General features: G+C 48.7%; 1 protein-coding gene across 11 annotated transcripts in view; it reads right to left on the bottom strand.

The window, feature by feature from the left end:
• Positions 1 to 2,970: 2,970 nt before the first annotated feature.
• The window catches only part of TFDP2 (transcription factor Dp-2), a 122,876-nt gene continuing 115,026 nt past the window's right edge, over positions 2,971 to 10,820 (bottom strand). For all 11 annotated transcript variants that reach the window (XM_081160543.1, XM_081160546.1, XM_081160547.1 and 8 more), the window contains 2 exons: positions 9,370 to 9,475; positions 2,971 to 9,160 (listed from right to left, as the gene is read on the bottom strand). In XM_081160543.1, the coding sequence (XP_081016669.1) occupies positions 8,977 to 9,160; positions 9,370 to 9,475 (290 nt within the window). In that variant the 3' untranslated portion in view covers positions 2,971 to 8,976. The remainder of the gene's footprint in view (positions 9,161 to 9,369; positions 9,476 to 10,820) is intronic.

Below are 10,820 nucleotides of genomic sequence, written 5' to 3'. Positions count from 1 at the left end.
CACAGTGCCTTTTCTACTCAGAGAGGATTACCTAAAAGCGAGTTTCAGCAAGAAGCTGGGAAGGCCTCTCAGGAGGGAGGTCTGGCTGGCAGCAATCGGAGCTCCCGGGCATTTGGCAGCAACGCACAGTGAGCAGAGGTGGAGCCCTCCTTCCAGGCGACAACGCCGGGAGCCGGAGGTGTCGCTGGGTGTCAGGAGCAGTAAGAGGAGCCAGTGTTCCAGTGAAGACGCAGAAACGGAAGCGGTGTGGAGCTCCAGCAGTTCATCTGCCCGAAGGAACGGGGAAAAACAACTACTGCAAGTAGGAACTGAAAGTAGGTTGTCAATTGGCCTCGGCCTCCAGGGGGAGGCTCTCTTGGTTGAGGCCGTCTTCTCGCTGATGTTTGGTCACCTCAGCCGAGCCCAGCTCAGGAAGCTGGGTACTGAAACAGCTCCTGGGCTCTGCAGACATCTTCCCTGGTCTGCAAAGTGTCCAGTGGCTGCGTTGATGACCACCGACGACACTCCCACCTGGGTCTCCCACAATGTCTCCCACAGGGTCACAAGAGCAAAAGCACTTTCTTATGACCAAATGATTCAGCGTTATTCCCATGGGTGCTTGGACACGTTAACCAGATGGCACTAAGAAATGGCACTGTGGGGTAGAAGGAGCAGAGGAGATGTGAGATCAGCTCGGGCACACCACTCCAGGACACCCCTAGGACAAGGGAGTGGGCCGGGCTTCTCACTTCCACCCTGGACATCCCAACCCACCATCACTCATTGGTCTGTCTACTGAACTCAAGTGAGTGTCTTTATGTGGAGATGCCTCCTTCCTTACTGACTTTATGCTCAAGTGATGCTTCCTTCCTTTTTTTAAAAAATATTTTTATTGATTTCATAGAGAGAGGAAGGGAGAGAGAGAGAGAAACATCAATGATGAGAGTCATTGATCGGCTGCCTCCTGCACGCCCCCTGCTGGGGACCGAGCCTGCAACCCGGGCATGTGCCCTGACCGGGAATCGAACCACGATCTCCTGGATCATAGATCAATGCTCAACCACTGAGCCACGCTGGCCGGGCTCAAGTGATGCTTTCTTAATCATTTCCTAGTGTATCTTCAAGACCTGACCCCACTCTATGATTCCCAAATTGCTCCAAACCCTTCATACCTTCTTACTGCCCAGGAGCCCACCCGCACCCTGCTCAGCTTGTTGGAAATAGGAGATAGTGTCTTCGGGGCTTCCCGGAGGCTGGAAGAAATTCTTGAGCAGAGGCTGGGGGAGCACTGTGACCCGGAGACCAGGTGAAATTCTGTTCGCTTTGAAGCTGGTTTGGTGTAAAGGGAAGATAAGCATCTTCCCTAAAATTGTATTATGGTCGATTGTTTCTGGGATTGTAAACATTCTTCTTGATGCTGTTATCTCCTAAACCAACTTAAAGAAATATAAAGCCATAGGTCTCCAACTCAGAAAACCATTTTTTCCCCTACTTTAAAATTAAATTTATTTGGGTCAATTGGTTAATAACCTTATATAAATTTCAGCTGTACAACTTTATAATACATCTGTGTGGACAAAAAGGGGCCAAATGCTAAACCCGACAAGCTCAGGAAAGGCCTGCATGGGGGCCTTGCAAACACAGAGACCTAAAAGGAACCACAAAGGATGGTCTGAAATTAAAACTTTTTAAAACTAAAAACAGGTAGTCCTCTCCTATGGCAGTGTTTTTCCTTAACAAAAAGGTTAATTTTCACCTTAACTAAACCTGGCGGGTTGTCTTTTTGGCATCTGAGGGAACATACCTGATTTACATGCCTTTGCAAAACAAAGTACTGTCCCCCCCCAATGCACCAGGGCAGAGACCACAGATCCTCATTGCTTTTGTTACCTTGTTAACTGTTGACTGTTAACTATCCTGTACCCACCCACATGAAAGAAGTACAGTCTATCATTTTACTTTTTATCCAATCCCAGAGTTTGCCCCCCCACTTTGCTTTTTCCCACCTCCCAATCACCAACAGATTTCATGTAACCTACTTACGTCTCCTCTTTTTGATCGAAATGTACAAAGCAAGACGCAAAACTGCCATTCTCCGGAGCATTATCTCTATCTGTTGAGATTTTGCTTCCCAGCAATTTTCAACAGTTTGGCTCAAATAAACTCACAAAAATTCTTCACGGGCCTGAATGTTTCTTACGTTAATATCTGTGTATACTCTTACCGTGTGCTCACCACGGTCTAGTCTCCTTCCATCACCTTGCATTTGACCTTCTTTACCGCTCTTCTTCCCCTCTGGTAACCAACCACCATTCAGTTGTCTGCATCTATGTGGTTTTTGTTTTGTGGTTTTCTGTTTTATAACCCGCATGTGAATAAAATCTATGGTTCTTGTCTTTTTTTGTCTTATTTCACTTAGCATAACTCCTAAGATTCATCCATGTTGTTACCAAAAAAATTCATCTTTTTAATGGCTGAGTAGTATTCCATTGCATATACGTATCACACCTGTTATCCAACCATCCATCAAAGGACACTTGGGTTACTTGTACGTCTTGGCTATTGTGAACAACGCTGCAATGAACATAGGAGTACATATATCCTTGCAAGTAAGTGCAGAAAACCTTTTAAATATCTGACTTATTTCTATCATAGGTGGGACAGGTGGTGTCCACGTATTGGAGGGTGCTCCTGGCAACGCCACCTATAAAGTAGTGAGGGAAACAGGATGGGGCAGAGGAGGAAGCCGAACTATCACGCAGCTGCCAGAGGAACTGACCGATTCCACAAGGAACTCTGAAGTTGGGGTGGCCTTTCAGATACCCTAAGTTGGGGCAGGGGGGCTGGGCTTTGTACCCCCTCACTGGCTGCAATTCCTTGGGGAGGAACTCAGCAGTGGGGGGAGTGTCTCGGTCCTAAAAGAGGGGGAGCTAGGCAGGGCACCACAATACCCACTAACCCCCTATCCGCCGGCTAATAATGAGACCGACATTATTTTAAATGTTTATTTTTTTCTATAGTGCATCTCATTCAATCATACAAGCCTGATACATTATTTTTCCCTCTCAAGCACAAACGATCCTCATTTTGGAAGCTTTTCCTTTCTTTCCTTCTTTTAACCTTACAGGATGGACAAAGATACTCACACTTTAATGGACAAAAACATCACTCAGAGTTTATTAAAAGTACAGCTTCCCAGGCCCCACTCCCGAGCACCCGAGTGTCTGGGAACGGGCCCTAGGGGTGCAAAACGTTAACCCCCACCCCCAGCCCCGTCAATTCCGCCGCGGGTGGTCCTCGAACCATCTTTCGAAGAACACGGCTTAGGACTTGTCTGTTATTTATTGGAAGCAATTTCAGAAAATCCAGGAATAATTAAGTATACAGAAATAGCTCTTCTATAAAATTTCCATATAAAAATAACGGTATTTATTTACAAAGTTTGAGATGCTACAAAATAATACATTGTATTGGGTTAGGTACTCCAATCTAATAAAGTCTACTTTAGGCAAGTCAGATGTGGTGTTTGCATTTCCCCCTTATTTCGCTTTTTTAAACTGCTTAGAGCATGTGGCACCAGGATGTTTCCTTCATGCAGAAAAAAAAAGCAGAACTATATTTTCTGGAAATAAAACCTAACAGCACGTGATCAGAGTAAAGGCTCTCCAAATGAGAAAGTTAGCGAACAGCGACCTGGGCCCACGGCCGTTTCCTTTTTCGTCTGAAGTCAAGTGGGACGGGGGTAAAGGGAACACCCCCAGGAACAGACTGAACTGTGTCCCCAGCTCGGGCTCCGGAGCGGCCAGTGCAGTCGGCCGGGTGGGATTTCCACTTTACAGGACACGGCAGGGTTGGACCTGTCATGGTACTACTGGGAAAAAGAGGCAACTGCTCAGAAGTGTTTAGCAGAAGGGTGTCTGGGTCCTCAGAGAGCTTTTAGTATGAAAAAAAAATCTGACTTCAGTCGTGAACAAGCAGAATCAGGCCATCTGTCATTAGACGATGCCTGACATGTGAAGATGACATAGGTAAGTGACACTATGATGCGTTTTAAAACCCAAACGTGATCTGGGGAAGTTTCCTTATGTTGAGATAGACATGAAGGGAAGCAAATGCGGTAGAGAAAGGTATTGGTAACTTAACCTCAAGCCCCTGCCAGTGACCAGTGTGCGAGTCTGTGCCACGGAGGAGCTTCTTCCCAAGTGTGTCTAAACCCGGGGTCTTCTGAGTTGAGAGAGACCCAACGCGGACGCCACAGCCTCAAGAGCAAAGTCCCACTCCTGCTCTGGCTGTTTCACACTTGGTGTGACACGGCTGATGCTAATCCCAAGGCCACCTGGGAGGACAGCGCGGAGGGAGTGGCTTTCAGGAAGCGACGTGGAAGGGACTGGGGGGGGGGGTGCAGACTTGGCCACGCAGGCTGGGGGGTGGTAGACAAGTGACGCCTTAAGAGTGGGGCGGAGAGGTGTTCTCTCGCGCTCAGGCCCTCGGTGGAGAAGGGGCGAGTCCTGCCCTTACTTTCAGCTACATCGACCCCTATGCAGCGAGAAGCGGGGAGACAGGCTCAGAGGCCGACCTGCTGGAACAGCAAGTTGTCAGCCCTCCAGGCCTTTTGTAAAGCGAAGGCCGCGTAAGAATGAGACAAGGGTTCACCCCACCTGAGAGCCGCAGCACAAAATACAAAGAAGGGAGGGCACCTTCTCCCGTCTCTGCTCCCAGTGAAACTCCTGTGCTTGTCAGGGATTCCCGGGGCCCAACTGGAGGGTCAGTTTTGCACCCCCACCTTTTCTTCCTGAGCATTCTGTGCGTGGAGAGGTACGTGGGAAACCTGGATCCTGACGTTTATCTAAGCATAACTTTTTAGAGATATCTTGGTTGTGTAAAGGGGCTAATTCCTGAGAAATACTGTGATTTGTGTGAATATTTAGTTCAAATTTTTTAAGGTAAAATTTTAAGCAAATATCAGCCTTTTTTCTTTAGCGTGTTTGGCTTCAGTGGAAGTTAAACTAAGTGGACATCGTATCGACCGTGAATCAGAGGGCAGGGAGGCACATTTCCGAGGGCCCCTCCAACGGCGAGGCGCGGGGCCTGGCAGGCACTGCGGGTCTGCGGCAGATTCATACGCACGGTCATCAGTGCTTGGGAAATGCTCCGGGTGCATGAAACGGGGAACCTATTTGGGAAAACGGTCCTCATGTCGTCTTTAGCTGTACTGACCCCACTACATACGCAGAATAAAATACCTTTCATGTGTCTAATACAAAAAGATCTTTGTGTCTTCAATAACATAGAGCTAGAAGAAAACACCTAGAAAAGGGGTTACTTTCCCACCTTTAGACTGGAAGGGAAGGACGCCGAGAACTTCATGGGGTAGGACCTTCGCTTGGTTACGGGCACTGCTGGCCGCTGCCTGGCCACCCCCGACCGAAGCAGCCTTCTGCCCACTGTCCATCGCCCGTCCTTTCTCGCCAAGGCACTCATCCACCCGAATGCTTTCTGTTCAAATACTTACTGAAGGGCTAAGTCTTTATATGCACGGCTAAGGCAGCACCTTCTAACGTCCACCTCACAGATTTTTGGGGTTGGGACACACCTTTTATCTACCTGACGGGAGTTAGATAGGTATTTAAAGGGTCTTTGAGGTGAATCGCTGATAAAACTAAACTGCGGTCTCTCTGCGAGTGTGGCTATGGTAGAAACAGCTGAGGCGGTTCCCTTGCTTTGCTGACCCTGCCCCCGGGCACCCCACCCCCACCCGGTTCTGACCGTCCCAGGCACCTAAGTTACAACTGTCCTCGGAGCAACTTGGCTGCCTCCACAACCCAAGCAGCCAAGGGTCGTGGTTTAGCAAACGGCCGAGTTACGGAGGTCTGCATGTACACTGAGCCCTCCTGCGGACTATCTCCAGGTGGACGGCCTGACGGGCTAATTTGTGTTTGAGGACTGAGCCGGTATTATTATTTTTCAAACGTGGCAGGGTGTGGTTTCCACTGTAAATTCTGCTAATGAGGGGAGTTACTCTTTCATCCCGTTAAGATGGCAGAAGCCAGTTTTCACCCCACCACTTCTATACAGAATTAAATGGAAGGAAACAAAACACATGGCATCACTGTCAAGTTTCAGAGGGGCAGCGGGCATGGCGGAGAGGTGAGAGGTCACTGAATTAGCGCCTCCGTTCCTGCCCCCTCGCTGAGGTCCGCTGAGGTCCCCCAGGATCGTAAGGCACAGTTTATGTCAACACTTCCTGAAGGTGCTTTCGTCACCTAGTCATCGCAGGAGAAGATCACAGTGGGGGAAGAGCAGGGGAGCCTGGTGAGCACTGCTCTTCCCACGTAAGGGTCAAGCATGGCAGGCAGGCACCACCACACAGGTGCTAATGGAGCAAGAAGGTACTGACCGAAGGATGCAATGCACTTGAAAGGGTAACAGTAAACTGACCCCGGAGGGGAAAAGGTCCCTCAAACTTCCCCAAGTCAGAGTGTGACCCACACCCTCTGGGAGGGGTGTCTTTTTTCCTGCACACATGTGCGTAAATAACCCCAAGTGCTACTCCTATAAAGATGCCTGGATGTTGTCATCACAATTTCCTAACTGTTTTTCACTTTGATTTTTATACGAAATTGTGCCTGAGTGCTGAGCTGTAGACCTAGATCATTTGTTTAGGGGAGATATGGAAGAATAACAGGATTTATCTTTCTAAACACCTCAGCCTAGCGTTCTGCTCAGTTAAGGCTTCACACCAGCGATGTGCACTGACGGCCACAGTGAGACTGTTATTAGATGTCCTCAGCAGTGACCCCAAACATTACTGAGGAACAGAGGCCATTTCTGGTCAAACACTGCACACCTATGGCTGGCCGGCCAAGGGTGGGGCCAACAGTAATGAGTCTTTGGTTGCTTTCTCTTTTAAACCATGTTTTATCCATTTAAAGCACTATAGCAGCAGTAGCAGGACAGAGAGAGGAGAGAGCAGTTTCCCAAAAACTCCCACGGATTTTGCTACTTGGTAGAGGACAGGTCATGACTAACGTACCTGTCATGAATGTCGGTGTATGGGTTTTGGGACCTGTAGTACAATAGCTTGAAGACTATGAAGCTGGCTGTGGCCCTTGGCCTCTCCAGGTCCCCCTTCAAGCAAGGAGATGGGAAAGGCAGGGGGTGGTAAAGGGGGGGGGCCTCAAAGGGCAGCCTGGAAGGGAGCCTGGTTTACTGCCTGCAGCTGACGATCTTCTGGTCAGTGTTCCCCGATCTTCTGGTCAGTGTTCCCCGAGGCCCAGGGAGACCTGCCCGGCCTTTGCAGTTTCAGGCTCCGCCCACCTGCCCAGCCTAAGAGATGTGTCCCCAAACTCAGGCTCAGGCAGAATTCTCTCAAAACTGCCTCTCTCTCTCTGCCCCCTTGAACACTCTGAGTCTGCACTATGGCTTACTTCTGACAGAATGAGTTTTGTCTCAAAGAAACTTAAAGTTGTATGTTTCAGTGTATTTGTTTCTACGGCCTAACCAAACTTTAGGTCAGCCAGGTCCTTCGCCCCCAGCTCACCGTAGGCACAGGGGCAGAGCTGTAAAAAGGATCAGGAGGCATCTACTCTTACCCTACGGGATTGAGGAAGGAACAGATCGGGGCTGAGCTTGGTGCTGGGCCCAAAGATGCTAGATGCACAATCTAGGGGCCAAGCCAAATGACTCAAGACAAAGACGCAGAGTTAGTTTTCATTATTATTTGCTACTTTCAAGGCCTTGCTGTGGAATTAAGTTGGGGTTTGGCCATGGTGGCAGATGTCTCCACGCTCCTCTGTTCAGGGGAGCAGGAGCTGCGAACACGCCAGCAGTGTTCCTGGCGGCATCTTTGGCTATGAAACAATATACTATCGACTGCACGACTATAAACCCAACATTTGGAGAGTTCACCATTTTTCAGCTGTTTCTGTGAAACATGACATCAGGTTAGTTTGAAACGCAGTTTACCCAGGAATAAGCTCAGTAAGGTCATTTTGATGAAAGAAAACATATAAAAGGTGACATGGTCAGGAAAACAGTGCTGTTCGTATTCTGGAAAGACTTCACTTTTCAAAGTAATGACATTTGGTTCATTTCCATCAATTGCACACTGGGTGAAATCACACAATTACTGCGGGGACCTGTAAGCAAGCAATTCGGTCAGAGGAGTTCGCCCCTTTGTTTTAAATGAAAACGCCGTAGGTACGATTTCCTTCTCTGTAAAACCCCAGATTTAGAAGGCTGGCAAAAGGCAGTGCTGGCAAAGTATTTAACGCATGTGGAATGCTATTCTACTTTGGCTTCCAGAAGTAGCCCTAAAAAATTCTATGCACCAATGCATTGGCTAACAACGATCCTTTCAGTTTTACTATAAATTATTCTAAATGTCACTTAAGTACTTAAGAATTAGCTCGCGCTCCTTTCTAGAAGCCGTCTAAGGCCGCCGATGCGTAAAGCACCTCCACTAGACCTTCAACTACTAGCTCAGCAGTGCAGCCCATGTCCCTGAGGCCAAGGACTGCCACCTGCCTCCTCGCTGGACCGCTCGCCCCACCGGGAGCTTTTCACGCTCATTCATGCCCGGTAAGGCGAGAAGCGTGAGAAACCTGATCACCGAGGCCTGTTCACTGTAGCGATCCTAGTTCTAAGGGGGGTTACGTGGGTGTGGGGAACAGAGAGATCCCACCTCTTGGAAGATAAATGAGCTTCGTTCGTGCTGCCCAGTTCTCCCGGGACTGTCCCCACTGTCACCTCAGAGGGCTCGCATTGTCTGAGAGGTGACCTATTGCCCTACTGTTCAGAGTTGTCATTCACACTACGTTAACTTTCATCTCAGTCTGTGTCAGCCTGCGTGTAATTCGCGTATTGTGTTTCCCTAGTTTTCACTGAACGCACAGTGCAAACAGAGGCAAGGACTGAAGCAATCATTTCAAAAAACAAGAGCTCACACTAAAAACACACATGAGCATCGAACAGGAAAGCGTGGGCTGCGTCCTGTCTTTATTCTGGGGAGGAGGGGTCCTCCTCCTCTTCGTCGTCGTCGTCGTCGTTGAACGAGCAGGGCGTCTCGCCTCGGGACTCGGAGCCGTGAGAGGCAGCGCTACTGGACTGGTGACTGTTTGGGGCAAGGAGCTGCCCAGTTGCTAAGGCCACTTCAGCATCCAAGCATAACCCCTGGTTTACACTAGCAAACAATTAAAAACACACAGGCTCATTAATGTGGCACGTGTTTTCGGCTCCATACGACACAGGACTGACGCATGGGAAAGGAGGTGCCACTGGGGAGCTCTGCCAAGACCTGCGCAGGGCCTGCGCGGGCAGGGCCTCGCCGGCGCGCCCCTCCGGAGGGCAGGGCTCCGTGGCTGGCCTTTCTGGCCCTGAAACAATACGTACCTTGATTGGGACAAGGGGGCACCGGCGGTCAGGTCTAAATTGGAAACTGACTGGGTAGAGTTCAAGAGCAGTCCCTGATTTAACCACGAAGGTCCTGTGGAGATATCTACAGGGAGAAACAGAAACAGAAGGCGTGGGTTCTGCGGCCCTGGCTGCTGCGGCCCCCGTGGGAAGACGGCAGACCAGTGGGGGCATCAGCGTGCTCTCAGCTACAGCCCCCCAAGTCTCCTGCCCTGGGAAGAACCCAGGTTTCTTCGGCTGGGGGAAAATTTTCTAAAACATAAGGGCAGAAAAAAATAATACAGGAAGGCAGACTGGAGCAAGAAAAGAATTCAGATTAAACCAACGGCGGACTCTCGGTCCCGCTTCTTCAGTAAGGCCTCAGAGGCCGCTCACTGAGGACGGCAACACTGTCTGTCCCGGGCACGTGCCGCCCTCACCACGGAAGACCCAGGGCTCTGACTGCGGGGCTAACAGCCAAGGCCAGCAGGGGCAAGAGAAAGGCAACTCGGAAACATCGGGGGTACTGAGGGCAGACACATTTTTGTCCAAACCCCCATGTTTTCAAGGGCCCCCTGATGAACTCAGTGCTATTAGTCATCAAAGACCTATTCTTTCTCCTGGTGGCATTTGCTTATGAGTCAAACTAGCTCTTATTTTAAAAGGTCACAAGCATTCATGCTTTTAACAAGGGTGAGACAGGCATTACTGTCCAGTCTGCATAAATATTCTGGATATATCCTTTCAATGCGAGTTTCTATGCATACACTCTATTTCTCCTAGCACAACCTTGATCAATTCTTACTGTAATTTCACGTGTTTAATGCTTCTCTCCTCATCTAGAAAGTTAGCTCAGAGAAGGCAGCGACAGGAACATATGAAGATCTCGATGCTACTGAGTGAAGGAGGACAGTCTCTTTCAATAGTGAGTTTACAAAGTAAGTGATACACATATTAGAAATACGTTCCTAAAAAGAAATTCTTAGAATTACATTATAAGACCGAACGTACACTCAGAAAATGTAATTTGCCAAAATGAGCTCTTATCATATTTAATAAAAATAGTTTTGTAATTACTGTGCAAAAAATAGAAACCCGTGTGTGCTGGGACTGGAAACTGCTCTCCAGGCACTGTCGGGCCACGTGAAACAACCCTACAAGGACAAAGTCAACTAAATGTCTACACCGGCGTTAGAATGGCCTTGGGAGCCTTCTTCACAGGCTAAGGCAGCTGTGAGAACAGAACTTCAATTCTAAGAACAGCAGACTTTAAGTACATTAAGTAACAAGTCTGTACACGAGAAAATTAAAGCCAGGATCCTGTGCTGAATATTAATTAGTATATATGGAAACTCTGTCAGAGCACAGCCATTTTCTTGCTTGTGAGAATAACACATTAAACTGTCTTTTCACAATGGCTTTGAAAAGCCCAAGTTTCTTTCACATTATCA

Source organism: Miniopterus schreibersii, assembly GCF_964146895.1.
Source record: "Miniopterus schreibersii genome assembly, chromosome: 15".
Taxonomy (NCBI): domain Eukaryota; kingdom Metazoa; phylum Chordata; class Mammalia; order Chiroptera; family Miniopteridae; genus Miniopterus; species Miniopterus schreibersii.
This window is presented reverse-complemented; position numbering and strand designations above follow the sequence as displayed.